The sequence below is a fragment of the Mytilus galloprovincialis genome, chromosome 7, assembly GCF_965363235.1.
Source record: "Mytilus galloprovincialis chromosome 7, xbMytGall1.hap1.1, whole genome shotgun sequence".
In the NCBI taxonomy this organism is placed as follows: domain Eukaryota; kingdom Metazoa; phylum Mollusca; class Bivalvia; order Mytilida; family Mytilidae; genus Mytilus; species Mytilus galloprovincialis.
Genome location: NC_134844.1, coordinates 24410218 through 24426011, shown reverse-complemented (window position 1 = coordinate 24426011; position 15794 = coordinate 24410218). Strand labels below are relative to the sequence as shown.

At 31.1% G+C, this 15794-nt stretch overlaps 2 protein-coding genes across 4 annotated transcripts in view; both read left to right on the top strand.

Moving 5' to 3' along the window:
- LOC143082607 (uncharacterized) overlaps positions 1-2743 on the top strand; it is a 37546-nt gene extending 34803 nt beyond the window's left edge. The window contains exon 21 of the mRNA XM_076258370.1: positions 1589-2743. Within this exon, the coding sequence (XP_076114485.1) occupies positions 1589-1830 (242 nt within the window). The 3' untranslated portion in view covers positions 1831-2743. The remainder of the gene's footprint in view (positions 1-1588) is intronic.
- An 8099-nt stretch (positions 2744-10842) lies between these two features.
- The window catches only part of LOC143082606 (low-density lipoprotein receptor-like), a 35348-nt gene continuing 30396 nt past the window's right edge, over positions 10843-15794 (top strand). For 2 of the 3 annotated variants that reach the window (XM_076258369.1, XM_076258367.1), the window contains exons 1-3: positions 10843-10969; positions 12793-12909; positions 15344-15586. In XM_076258369.1, coding sequence (XP_076114484.1) covers positions 10879-10969; positions 12793-12909; positions 15344-15586 — 451 coding nt within the window. In that variant the 5' untranslated portion in view covers positions 10843-10878. The remainder of the gene's footprint in view (positions 10970-12792; positions 12910-15343; positions 15587-15794) is intronic. The other variant, XM_076258368.1, reaches the window with a different exon arrangement.

Below are 15794 nucleotides of genomic sequence, written 5' to 3'. Positions count from 1 at the left end.
AAGTAGTCCGTTTCAACTTCATTAATATGGCACTATAGTCTTGAAGTATAGAATATAGGTACTGACTTTGTTTATCATTTTAATAACCTTTTATAGCGATCTTTCATTTGTCTTTTTAAATTGTTACTTTTACTGCTTTATTTATTTTTCTTTATATCCATTTGACGTGGCTCGGTACTAATACATTCCTTCATTGTGTTATTATGCAATGATAATTTTTTGTATTCTTGTCTTTTGTTTATGTTTATGTGCTTTGTCTATATGCCTTTTTGTTTGTCTTTGTTGGCATGTTTGTTTGTTTTATAGTGATTAAGATTATAACACAATGGTGACTGATGTACCCCTAAAACTTATCTAATAATCAGGCAATATCATGGGCTCATAGTTTCACTAGGAGAAGATATTATATAGCAGGCGGAGGAATGTACCAACAAATAGTCTGATAGGTCAATATTATATATCAGGCGATAGTATGGAGTTAAAGTTGATCTGATAATGCAATATTATCTACTAGTATGTATCAGATGATGATATAGGCTTAATTCATTTCTGATACTGCAATATTATGTATTTATCAGTCGATTATATTAGCTAATAGCTGCCCTGACGGTTTAATTGAATCTCTTTTATCTGGCATGGTATGGGTTTATAGCTACTCTGATGGTTCAATACTATCTATTTATCAGGCGATAATGAGAAGCTAACAACTGCTCTGATGGTGTAATATTATCTTTTGTATCCGGTATGGCATGGGTTAACAGGCGAAGCAGGAACTTTCTATACTTACTGTTTATATCTGCACATTTGTATAAACATTATTGTTATAAGTGATCAGTATCGTTAGTATAGAACAGACTGTCCCTGGGCGATGGTACTGGCTTACAGCTTCTCTGATAGTGAAATATTATCTACTTATCAATGGAAGTGCACTGTGTGATGTTATCTATATGTAAGTGGATGGTATTGGCGAACAGTTGCTCTGGTAGTGCAATCTATAATACTAAATAATATGACTGATGTGTGGTCGCTTTTCCGTCTTCCTTATGAAATCAATAAATCTGTCTCTCTACCATATAGGAAGTATGAAGATTGTTGTATTTTTATTTTATCAAATAATTATTTACTGTTGATTAATTGAGTATGCCTGTTGTGTTATTTGGAAAATTACAACCATCGTAACCTTTCAATATTCCTTGTATCTAAATTATTAAATCTGGCATTTAGATTTAATGCTTAGATTTTCTCCCTTCATGCCAAATTTCATAAAAATGTCATTTTCTTAACTTTATTTAATGTGTTCAAACATAAAAACGTCCTTCTTACGAATTTCATGGGTGATTCAATCGGAAAAGGGGATTTCACATTGGTCTGATGGTGTGGGCTAACATCTGCTCTAAAAGTGTTCTGCTAGTGCAATATCTATTTATCAGCGAATTTATCCAACATTGGCTCTGAAAGTGTAAGATTGTAAATTTATCAGGGAATGGTATTGGCTTAAAGTTGCTTTGATATTTTAATATAAAATAGTCATAAGGGAAAGTCATGGACTAACAGCTGCTGCTATAATTAAATCTTATCTATTGACTAGGTGATGGTATGGACTACCACAACTCCAAATCATTCTATACAAAAGATCGGGACAACAAGAATGGATGTGCTGTCAACAGACATGGTGGTTGGTGGTATGGCAACTGTTACCTAGCAAACCTAAATGGGAGGTATAATGGGACAATAAATGAATCTGGAAAATATACAGGACTAGTATGGTTTAAATGGAAAAGGGACTATTCCTTAAAGGCAACGCTGATGATGATCAGAAGGAAAGAGTAAATGCATAGACTTGTGTGAAAGAAGCCAACTTATATTACTTTGCTTAATGAATGAATGCATGTATTTAATTGCTTAGAAACAAGATGATTATTCTTCTAATTTGTTCCCAATAAGCTTCCAGTGTAATCAAATGATTGACATTTGAAAGCACTGCTGCAGGATATTATGCATTAAAAGGAAACGCTGACTACACATCTTTGCACCTATTTGTGTTGGAGATCATCCACTTCAGTTGTTGAAGTGGACAAGCCAATTCACTGCAATCTTTTACATAAAATAGACAGAATGAACATGTCTTCCAATGTTCCATTAAAATGCACAATACCAAAGCTACATATGTGTTCTTTGGGGTTTTAAAAACATCATGGCATATTTTAAACATTTTAATCTACAAATTCGAAAACTTTGGGTATTTGTCCTGAAAATTAGTAAGCCCTTAGAACAATTTGACCAAAACCAATTATCTTGTAATTATGCATACAGTTTTTTTTCCATACTTCTTTTTTAATCTACTTTGTATAATATGTCATTTTGCAAAATTTTACTAAAAAACGTTTGCATTAAAATTGTATTTAGCTGGTGAGACAAAGAAAAAACACTTGTTTCAATCAAGCAAAATACGCAAATACAACTGGATAAATCAATTATCAAGTTATCCATATATTCAGTGTTAATAATTAGCTGTTTTACACAATATGAAGCAGGAAGTAATAAACTATGTTTGCGAAGGAGGATGTAAATATCTTAATTAAAAGTTCACTGATAAACAAGTTTTCTCAAATAAATGTTGGAAAATGATTTCTAGGTTCAAATACTCTATGAACAATAATAAAATTTTGTAATGCTACTTATATTTTATTTTATCATTAATATTATATCATATAGTGTTTAATGTAATAAACATAACAAGCATTAGTTGTATAATATTTGGATACTGAATTTTAAAAATACCTGGTCAACTGTAAGTTGTTTTTACCAAAAAAACAAATAAATCAATATCGTTACAACCATTGAAAATTATTACTATTTTTTTTTGTTAATTTTGTCTTTAGAAGCAGATTCCTTAATGTCTATGGACAGACTTTTAACACTAAATAAGAATATAAAAGTTTATGTAAATATGTGCAATTACTTAAACAAAACTAGAAGAAGTAACAGTATCACAGTCTTAAAATGGACGGAAGAATAAAATCACAAAATAATCAATTACTTTAAATTTGATGTAAATCAGTTTTCAAGTCAATTCAATCACAGCATTGGTGTCTTAGTATCAGGATAAAAACTGTAGGAAACTTGGTCATCAGTTGATGATTCATTTTGTTCCGTCACTCGGTATGGGGACTTTGGTCTTTGACCTGATGCTGGTCTTTCTGAAGTTGTCATCTCCAGATCTATTTCTTGACCAGAGGATTCTGCAGTCCTGTGTGATGTGAATTCAGGTGTCCAGTTCTTTAAATCATTTGATTTTGGTCTTTTTGGCTTAAACTTTGGTGGACGGTTAGAGCCTTTCAAAGGATCTGGCATGGCAAATGCTGTTGCAAGTGAAGGAATTACCCAGTTTTCAGGATAATCCTCTTTGGCATCCTTACTACGCTTTCTCTTCTCTTTGCCTTCTATGCTGGACTTTTCAGGATGGACAATTTTTTCTAGTTGAGCTGGTTTCCTGTTTCTCCCTTGTGAATCTGGTGTAACTCCCTTTGCCTTAAGGCCTTCAGACTTTATGATAACAGGAGCCGTTGTTAAACCTCCAACTGTGTCAGATTTAGTTGGTTCCAGAGATTTGGGCTCAAATACTGGTTTAGCATTTAATTCTTGTATCATTTTCAAAATCCTCCCTATCAGACTCCATGATCTACTAATACATAAAATGCATAGGCCAGATATTGACCTCAACATTTTATTTCTGATTTTCTGTTTATTGTTGTGTAACTATCTAACTGATTTCAACCTAATATCCTTCTTTGTGAATTTCTATTTATTAGTTTACCTTGTCAACAGATGCATCGCTGTTAAAAGGTCCAGTTTTACCTATAAAAAGACAACAAACAAATAATATTAATTTATAACATTTCTTCATTCCTTTAACGTAAATCTATTAGATCATCATAAGCAACATGAAACAGTACGTCTTACCTGATTCACCAATTTCCCCATAAAAATTATAGTAAGAGGTAAAAAAGCAAGTTTCAAAAAATAATAAATTGGATTTTATTTTTCATTTTGATATAAATGAAAATAAACAGACAATTATCAAAAGTATGTGTAATGTTTCAATTACAATTATTCTTTATGGTTTCACAGTAGAAATATTAGAATCAAACCACACATATCAATATAATATTTGGAAATACTTACCATCAGTAAAAACAAGGTTTCCGAAATTTACATCTCCCATACTGGCCTCTGAGGATTCAAATCTTAGTGATGTCAGGGAATCGTTCATTTTTCTCTTTAAGATGTGCTTCTCTACCCATCTAAAATGGCCACTGAAACAAAATACATAACATTTATTTACTGTATCAAATTAACAAATTCTTCTGCATTTAAAAATTTTTGTTACATTAAAATTATCATAGGATATGGTAGGTTTGAGTTCCCACAAACATGTTTAACCTAACCACATTGTTTTTGAACCTGTCCAAAATCAAAAGTCTGTAGTTCAGTAATTGTTTTGTTAGAAAAAAAAGCCCATTTGTTTCTTATTTGAATTGTTTCACATTTTTCATGATTGGGCTTTTTATAGCAGGCAATATACAGTATATGTTTTTCATATTTTTGAAGGCCATAGTAATACCTATCATTGCCTTCTACCACATCATTTGAACTACGGTGGAGAGTTATCTCATTGGCAATCATTTCACATCTCCTAATTTTATATATATATGTACTGTAGTTCCCTAAAAACAATTTTTATTTCCCTCCATTTTAAACAAAATATCTCTAGGAGCTTTTTCAAAATCATTACAATATACAGATGTGTAAGAATACAATCATATTAATGTTGAATTTAGGGCAACATTTTTTCATCAGAATTGCTTTGCATTCAGGTCTTCCCATGACCAATGATACAAAGATGACATACCTCTTTTTGACTTTACGTCTGTAGAGAGCTGCCAGTATTATAAACAGGAACATCAATCCCCACACCACACCAACAGCTACTATCCATGGTTTAAAGTCACATTTAGGATCATCCTGTGGACATGCACATTTGTATCCATTGATCTGGTTGTAACATACATGGGGCTCTGTACAGGGAGAGGAAACACACTCATCTATCTCAAATTCACAGTGTATTCCTGTGTACCCTGGTTTACATAGACATCTGTAGTACTTGTCAAAGCCCTCAGCTCTGTTTGGAAGCTGACAAGGATACAGTGGGAATGAACTGTCATTCTTGCCTAAAACAGAATAAATATATACCATTATATATCTGTATTACAAATCCAAAGTCACTTTGTATTTTCAAACGGATATAATGACTCTTTAAAAACCTAGGATAAGCAGTTTTAAAAATTAATTGGATTTCTTTTTTAAAGTACAACATGTTTAACCATGTATTGTCCTTTTTTATATGCGTCCCAAGTCAGGAGCCTGTAATTTAGTGGTTGTTGCTGGTTCATGTCTCTTATTTTCCTCAACTGTATTGACATAAATAAGGCTGTCAGATTTCTTAATTGAATTGTTCCATATTTTTCATGACTGGCCTTTCATAGTCACCTATACAGCATGGATTTTTCTCACTGTTGAAGACCATATGGTTGCCTATAAATTCTCACATTCACTTCATTTGGTGTCTGGTGGATAAGTCACAAGAGATCTCCTTATTTTTACATTTATAGTTACCAACATTATTTGATTTTAATGAAATAAGACACAATAGTTAGAATTTTTCACAAAATTATTGTCCACAAACAAACATATTAAGTAATCTCCCATTTCTTGGTGATTTACAGTAAGTTCTACATTTAAAAGTTACATATATCCAGGTAACAAAAACTAGTTTCTAAACATTTTTGCCTTTTCAGATTACATTTAAATTTCCTTATGTATCATATTACTGAAAATATCCACCGCTAATATTGATTGATCACAATGCTTGCTTTACTATCATTTATAAATATAATTACCTTCACAAATTCCTTCATTTTCGCAAGGCGACTCCATGATGATAAATTTAATAGTGACAACATTTGATGTGGCATTATGGGTATCATTGATATAAATTTTGATTTCATCATAACCAGAAAACAGCATAGCTTGGCTGTAATAAATCCATGACATATTCATCCCAGCATAAGGTAATGTATGGCTAAAGTTACCACAAGGTAGGCTGTTCATCTGAAAGATATCATAATATCAGTAATTTTATATTTCCAATATCATTTATCTTCTAGTAAGAAGTCTGTTCTTTCCAGGATGTTACAATACATATTCTAAAAATCTGAATATCATATTGTTACTGAGAAAGTACATATTTCAGTTTGTTTTATTCATTTTAAAAAACAAACAATCTGTGGCAATATATTACATGTAAATAACTTTCCAGTTTTACTTATCATTGTCAATACAAAGTAAAGACACATCTGGTTGATATCCACAAACTCTTTATTATAAAATAGCCTTTCACTCCCTGTAATATATAGCCTAGCATTCATTTTTCAGAATTGTTGAACATTATAAAAAAAACTTTAAAAAATTGTTCCTGTTAACTTTCTTTCAAAATTTTAAAAGCAGTTCTTTCAGGAGATGATTGAAAATTAAAAAAAAAAAAGGCACTCAGGAAATAAAGTAACAACAAAGGATCACATAATGTCAAGAATAGTTGTACAGTAACTAATGAGACATCTTCAGTCGGACTTGATGTAGGCAATCAATTCTATATAGATCTGTTGCAATTTTTTCTATGTATGACCAGGTTGTCCTCTCCTTAATTTACCTGTGGTTACCATGACCTCCGATGTTTATATAAGAGACATAAACATAACTATAGACACGAATACAAAGCGAACACGCGCAATAAGATTTGTTTCTTAATCTATTTAATATCATATGATAGATTAAAATTATATGTAAATCGTCGTTTTTACCTGTATAAGAATGATTTTTTGGGGGATTGAATCAGTCAATCAAATGATTAACTTTGTTTCACTTTTAATGTTGACATTTTTTTCCTTTTGATAACTCAACACGCACACTGCATGCGTTATCCATTTTGGTAAAGCTAGGTAGGGGCTATATTGACGTTCACATGAATACAGATTTAATGAATTATTCAATTACAATAGAATAATTCATCATCAATATTTTTATCTTTATTTGACAAAATTGAACCGTACTGGCTGCTAAAAGCGAGTTGCTACTTTAGTTTTTCACTTTCACTTATGATTAAACAAAAAAAAAAAAAAAATCATGCTTGAGATCTTGTTATATATCTCGTAGCTAGTCTCGGTTGAAATAATAACTATCGCCTACAATACATTACATCATCAAACAAATGGGAAAAAATTATGTAAAAAAACACATTAGGTGTATTTCATGAAATAAAGAAGGTCGGAGAAAGAACAATACATTTCGATGCTTATGCTGAATCTTATATTAATACGTGATTTAAGAGATATAGAAGGGTTATGTGTCTAACTAATGGCAACAGTAATATACCGATCTTCGAAAGTGATAAATCGATTGAGAGAGAACAAATCTGGTAACAAACTATAGCAGATGGAAACAAATCAACTAGATTGGAGGAAAAAAACGAAACAACCAATACACTTAAGTGCAACATTAAAAAGTTCTTGGAACTTATTTTCTTTCAGTTTACAATTAATGCCATCAATAAAATAAATTAGTTGAAAAACACATATGGACAATATTTATTAAATAAGTGCATCAAGAGTAAATGTAATCATATAGTGTATGTAAGCAAGTGGATCGAGATACTACATTCAAGATTAAGATGTGTATTGAAAAAAAAACAACGCGAAAGTTCGTTCTGTGAACTTTATTTCCATTTTTAAGAGGTAAAAAGAACGTCAGTTAAAAGTTAAAACACAGACTAGAAATAAACGTCAGGGGATTCTTGAAAACTATTTTCAATTAGAACAATATAATCATGTCAGAGAATTGAGTTAAAAGTAAAATAGCATAAATACCAAACTCCGAAAAAAAAATCAAAACTGAAAGTCCTTAATCAAATGGCAAAATCAAAAGCTCATACATATCAAAAGAAGGTCATATTCCTGACTTGGTACAGTTCAGTTTTCTGTGTTTTGTTTTGTGTAATATTTTTTCTATTTTTTCTTTTTCTATTTTAGCCATGGCGTTGTCTGTTCATATTCGACATAGGAAAACTTCTGCCGGCCCCTAAACAAAAATGTGCACTAATTCAGTGAAAATGGACGTAATACTAAATTTCAAAACATATAAATGAACTTAAATTTAAAACAAAAAAACAACATTAATGACTAACAAAGGCCGGAAGCTCCTGAATTGGGACAGCCGCTCAATTGCGGCGGGGTTAAACATGTTAAGTGAAATTTCAAGCCTCACCCTATACCTCTAGCTAATGAAGAAAAACCAAACGCACAGCAATACCTACAGTTAACTGAGTTTGAATATCCCTCTGGTATCTTGTGTCCCTCTTTTAAAGAATTTTCTGAAATTGGGTGTTATGTATATATTTTGTTATTTTCTCAAATACTGATATATAAGTCAATTTAGAAGCTAATAAGATATACGAATACGTATGCAATTAGATAACCCATTTAAACAGGATCATGTATAATTTTATTTCAGTCAAACTTATTTATGATAGATGTGATATATAAAAAGGTTATTTGACAATGGACGCAATCTTGCTTATTCGTTTTCGTTCCTTTAACTGGTGTATAAGCAAATCTGGTCACATACTTTCAATATAAAATTATGCCACAACATTGTATGCTTTTAAGTGTTAGAAGTTATTAAGCTCCTTTTTTATGGTCTTTTCATATGGTCCCATAAACAGTACATTAACATGTTTGAAATATAAAATTTTGCTTACATTAAAAAAAAAACAGCAAATGATTTCAACGCATTGTTTAGCAACTATATAATTGGTATGTATCATTAAATTTGAAAAGTTCACAGAAACTCCTTTTCAAGTTTTGAAATAGTTCCGTTATATTTGCATTGCTGTAGTTGTGCTATCCTAATTCATCAATTGTGGACATTTTTATTCAACGTCACCTTGATAACACAAAAATCCAGAACACACCAAATATGTGCAAAATCAAAGAAAGAAACCAAATATGTACAGAATCCCAAAACATACCAAATATGTTAAGAATCCAAGAACAAACCAAATATGAGCCAGTCCATGCGAAAAGGTACAACAACAAACGAAAAGTTTACGAAATTCTAAAAAGTGTGCATAATTATTGGTAGTAGACTTGTGATTTATAAAACACATTTACTTTCCCTCATATCCTTAAGCTGTGAGCTACACGCACCTGCAAGTGTTGAGACCCCATAACCCCCTTTTAGTTTTATCAAGATTTTTAATGAATTATTTCATATATTACAATCATTTTCAAAGTACAGTTTAAATGGCTTGATTTGCCAATTGATAATGTTAACCCAGGTAGCAGTGGGGATAAGGCTCTCGCTTACAGTGCTGATATAAATGCAATCAGACCGGGCAACGGTTCGAATCCCGTGCAACGACGGTTGATTAATATAATATTAAAAAACTTAACTTAAATTTCAATTTCTAAAACATCAGAGGTCATTAGTTTTTGTATTTTCCCTAATGTTTTAGGAACAACATCAAAAGTTCAATGAAGGATAAAAAACTTAATTCACATAGTTTTTTTCACTGACCTCCTCACCCCCCTCTTAACTTAATTTGGGAAAAATTGATTGACCCATGTAGATATATGTAAAAATCAATGTCGGATAACCACATCTTGTAGAAGTTCAACCCCCCCCCCCCCCCAAATTATTTGAACTAAGTTTGTTATCTTACATTGATCTTTTGATGTCGTCCCTTATTGTAGTCTTACTTTCCTTAAACCGGTATTACTGAAGAAAATTATTGACTTTGTCTCTCTAGTGTCGTAAAATTTTCTAGTAGGTATAGCATTAGTCCGGGGAACAAATGATTTTACACTTGCTCAAATACCAAAAATTCAAATATTTCTACGTCTTTTGCTGTTTTAATTGACAAATTCGGGATATAATTGACAATGTTATGAATGTTTACATTAATGTAATTTTTTTTTCGGATAAAATCGTTTTTCAAAAATATTATAACAAACTTTTATTACATGACTTGTAAAGTTTATCAAAAGGACATTTTGTACCTTTTTGCATGGACTGGGTCATATATTAAAAATCCCAGAACAAACCAATTATGCGTGAAATCACTGAATAAACAAATATTTGCAAAATCCAAGAACATACCTGAAAAAAACACAGAAGTTTTGAAAGATTACGTTTGGTTATAGTGCGAGGCAGTGGTCGGCTCACACATCTTGAATCTAAATGGAAAGAAAGCCTATTGCCTTTCAAAAAAAATATTACTCATAATATTGTCTCGTGTCTCTTAAATTAATAGATATATTTTCAAAATATACACGTGAAATATTTAAATCCACTCACAATTTAAATTTAGTAAAATTGGTGTCATGTCAATTATAGTTAATATAATTGACGTAAACTATCAACCCAATCTTGTAAAAAGCGGAAATTTCAAATTAAAAATTGACAAATCTTTTGACGTAAATAACACTTTTGATGGTTAAATGTCAACTGTACGCAACCTTTATTGATACATTTTATAATGTTTTATATAAAACACAGGAGATAGAAATTAAAGCCATTGTTGTTGGTAGATTTACTTGGAAAAAATTTTCCGAAAGAAATAAAAATAAACAATTGCACATGAAGTGTGTCATTAAACTTTTGTGTTTAGATTTTGTTTTCAAAATTATAATATCCTTAGCAGAAACCCCAACTATACCTCTATGTGATGAAAATATATATATTGACTGCAGATTTGGTCATTTTATGTTCAAAATGTGTTCCACGTCCATCTTGATTGTTTTTCTCATCACAGTTAATTCGGTGTCGTTAGCAGATATTATTTCATCAGCTAGAGGTAAGGCAACCGTGCATGTATTAAATTAATATAGAAAAAATTGAAACATGTGGATTGAACGGATACATTCAGTTTTGGAAAAGAAAGTGTATTGATCTTCAAGGCGATGACAATTAGCTTCGTATTAATTCATATGACATTTGTTGATAAATCTTTTGTTGTATTATTTTTACATTTTTTGTAATTTTGATAAGGGAAATTATTAAAGTTAGAAAATATCAATGTAAAATAAATGTCGTGTTTAGCATTGTTTACCAGTACTTAAATCAGTTAAATTGTGAAGCGGATAAATGTTTTTCTTTTAAAAACAACTCATGTTTTTTTGTTCACTACATATTTGTTACGTTTGAATGATGTGTTTTTCAACAATCAATCGGCATTCATATGGGGAATCAAATGGGCTCCTCTTCTTGTCGACAAGGGCTTTTCATTACGAACGAAAGACATATTGCATTAATCTTAATTTCAACTCTTATTTCAACGACTTTTTATATCACCAACAGGTTTTAATGATGCTATTTAGAACAGGCATAAGGTGTCCTAAAAAATCAAATGCAAATGCTTGTCGATGAAATCAAATTCAAGGGACTATACACTGCATGAAGATGAAATCAAATTAAAAAAAAACAGACACTGCTTGTCGATGAAATCAAATTCAAGGGACTATACACTGCATGATGTTTAGAATCAAATTAAAAAAAAAAACAGACACTGCTTGTCGATGAAATTAAATTCATGGGACCATACACTACATGACTGGGAAATCAAATTCAATAAACTATACACTGTATGGCGAGGAAATCAAATTCAATGAACTGTACACTGCATAACGACAATATTAAACAATATGAAATAACAAATTTCAATTTCAGATATTTTTGATAATTTGATTTTTTTCTTCCAAATCTATTTACAAGATTTAAACATCGGCAAACTGCTGTTGCCTTGTATGCATCCACATTTCTATACCGTTTTTAAAGCTAAATTTCTGTTAATGCATGTTATGAATTGAAGCTTGGCATAAATTAACCCATCATAAATATTTCTAATATATTGACGTATCTAAATATTTCTAATATATTGACTTATCTTTGTCCTTCCAGTCAACTTTGAAATAATACCAGTTCATTGTATTGTACTTATATTTTTATATACTAACAAATGATACAGTTTCATTTTTTACATTTCATTAGTACTTACATAGACGTATAAGTCTAGCTTACAACAGCATGCTGGAGATAGCTCACCTTCATTGATATGAATCTGACATTCATTAAGAAAAACACCTGACCATTCAAATATTTTTGTTGTTCAGCAATTGAATGAAATGATAAATAACTGAACATAGCGATAACTTCTTTCGCATTCATCTATCTTTTCTTTCCCTTTTTGTACTGATCATAAGTCTCTCTATCAGAAAATCGGCATATCAGAAACATTTTTTACAGTTATCAATTGCTGAAACAATTCGGCTCTTTGCAAAGGGAAGCTAGTAGGTTTACTGTATATTAATTTTATAACCATCAATTTAAATGATCGATTTTCATGAATAGAATATTTATATTAGTGTATAAAAAAACAGATTTTGATTTTAAAACCTAATAAGAAAATTTGATGATTCATTTGTACTGAATATTAGTACATCATTTCAATAAACATTTCTTTTATTTTTAAAATGTCTAAAACAGATTTCAATCAAATTTGGCAACAACAAATACCAATACAAGTTTTAAAAATCTGGATGAAAATGTTTGTTATAAATACCCCCAAAAAAATCATTTTAAAAAACTTTTACAAAATAACATACGTTTGTTTGGTTTTAGGGAAGACCTGTTCTTCTGGTGAATTCACATGTGACTCTGGCCAGTGTATTCATATAAATTGGAAATGTGACGGAGAAAAAGATTGTTATGACAGCACGGATGAACTTAAGTGCAATGGTAAGTTCCGAATCATGGACAGACTGCAGTTATTAAAACTCAAGTAATACATTGCATTGTTAATTATTGAACTTTGATAATGCTTCTTTATCAGGTGGCAATGTAAATTCCTCTGGTAGCATTTTTGTTTCAAATAGTTACATTTCGTACTTACCTTAATATGTTTAGATTATGATCGTGTAGACATGAATTAAGGACAAACTTAAACAATAGGTATTTTAAATAATGCAAATTACTGTCTTAAAGCACAGAAGTTAACAGAGAAACAATGAAAAGAGTGAAATAAAAACCGATCATTTCACATTTGAAATAAACATGATTATTTCATTCCTCTGACGTCATAGCCATTGTCATGACAGCAGAGCAAAACAAATTGTGTTTTCCTAGCTTGTAAAACTAGCGTTTTAAAGAGTGTTTTCCAGTAGACTTGTATTTTTTATTAATATTTAAACCATTTTAGTTTTAGAAGTAAAATTTGACTGAACTAACAATGATCACAGTATTCCATGTTTGAACCTCATAACTTTATGAGATTTGAAAAACTTATAAAATGCTGTAAATTTAACCGTGCATCCAAAAATTTGTAGTACTTAAATTTCAACTACAAATCAAGTACTGTAAAAAAAAAAAAGGAACTAAGTATTACAATAATTCTTAAGTAACAAAATAGTATTGAATATCAGAAGTAGATTTAAAGTACTACAGATTTTTGGTACAGAAAGAGTACCTATGCAAAAGTAGCAGTGTACCATCCGTCCTGTTGTCTATGACAAACTCTTAACTCAGATAGTCGAATCGTATATTGGTACAATAGAGGTTACTAACATTATCAGAAGAAAATAATTGAAAATCAAAAATTGAATACAAACCTTGAGGAGTTGACAAAATAAACAAGTAGACCAAAAGTATGACCAAATTAGAGCAAGGAATCAAAAAATTTGAATGTAGGAGTGATACATTACAAAATAGGATTACACCAGATTTCAATCAAACAATAAGAAACATTATAAGGCAATTTTGTTTGATTGCTGAATATTATAAAACAAAATCATTTATATTTATTTCATTTGTAATACAGAGGTAACTTGAAATACTAACTCGATTATTTACTACTGAACTGTTCTGCCTTATAAATAATATATTCGGTAGAGCAATAGGTATAGGAGACCTCTTTCATGCAGTTAGAATCATATTATCAACCAATCTCTACATATGTATCATAAGCTAGAAAACATTTTGACCTACCTGCTTTTAATATACAATCAATATTGTTGCAATTTTTCGGGAACATAAAAATTCATGTCAATCTGAGACATCAATTCAAACACACACAAAAATCTAACCAAAGAATCTCAGCTTAGAAAATAAGCTTTCTATTTTGAACGCTAGACATGCATTTAGAATTTTTTGAAATACTAAGGCTTTACTACCTCAGGCATACATTACCTTAGCTAGATTTGGAAAAACTTTTAGGAATTTTAGTCCTCAATGCTCTTCAACTTGGTACATTATTTGGCTTTTTTAATTTTTTGGGATTCGAGCATCACTGATGAGTCTTTTGTAGACGAAATCGCGTCTTGCGTATATACAAAATGTTGTCCTGATATCTAAGATGAGTTTATTTACAACCACTGGGTCGATGCCACTGCTGGTCGAGATTTATTTCCCCGAGGGTATCACCAGCCCAGTAGTCAGCACTTTTTTTGCTGACATGAATTATCATTGATATGGTTATATTTATAAATTAACTGTTTAAAAAAAAGAATTTTTGAAATACTAAGGCTTTTCTACCTCAGACATAGATTACCATAGCTGGATTTGGCAACACTTTTAAGAATTTTAGTCCTCACTGCACTTCAACTTCGTACTTCATTTGGCTTTTTTTAATTTTTTGGGATTCGAGCGTCACTGATGAGTCTTTTTTAGACGAAACGCGTATATACAAACTTTTGTCCTGATATCTATGATGAGTTTATTTGTCACTGACGCTTACAGCTTTTGTGATCTATATTGCGGAAATTTTTATTCAAAGTTATGACCATATCATCGATATATCAAATAATTTGTTTTTCACTGAATATTTGAAGGAAGGAGTATAAATAAGACGGATGAACATTATCATATAAATCTCTGACATCACAATTCAAAAATGTCAAATAAATTTTAGCATTGAATTATTCAGGGTTAGTTGATGTTATATGTGGCGTCATCGGGTATGATCGCCTTTTTCTGCAGACACAATCAAGGAGCGTCTGAAGAAAATTCAACGTCATAATTAAATTTCGACTATTCATATGCTAATAACAGATATTTCACTATTGAGGAGAAATAATTTTCTCACACCTCTCAGGAAATGTGAAAATAGCACAAAAATTAGAAAAATTTTTAAATACATTCCAAATGCGATTTCCAAACAATAAACTTGACATTTCAGCATCAACATGCCGTGATGAACAGTTTAAATGTACACATGGAAAGTGTATAGACATTAAATGGCGATGCGATGGAGATAAGGATTGTGATGACAACAGTGATGAAGAAAGCTGTGAAACAGTTCCTGCAGAGAAATTATGTAAGGAAACAGAATGGCAATGTTTTAGCAAAGAGCAGTGCATTCTTGCGAATTGGAGATGTGATGGCGAAGTAGACTGTCATGATGGGTCTGATGAGGTTAACTGTACGTATATGGCCATATGCACATGCATGTCTCTACAATCTGTCGATACCTGTATCTATCATCGGCATGTACTAGATCATGTCTGTATGCCTCACCTACGATAGAAGAGGGGCATTATGTTTTTCTGGTCTGTGCTTCCGTCCGTCCGTACGTCCGTTCGCTTCAGGTTAAAGTTTTTGGTCAAGGTAGTTTTTGATGAAGTTAAAAT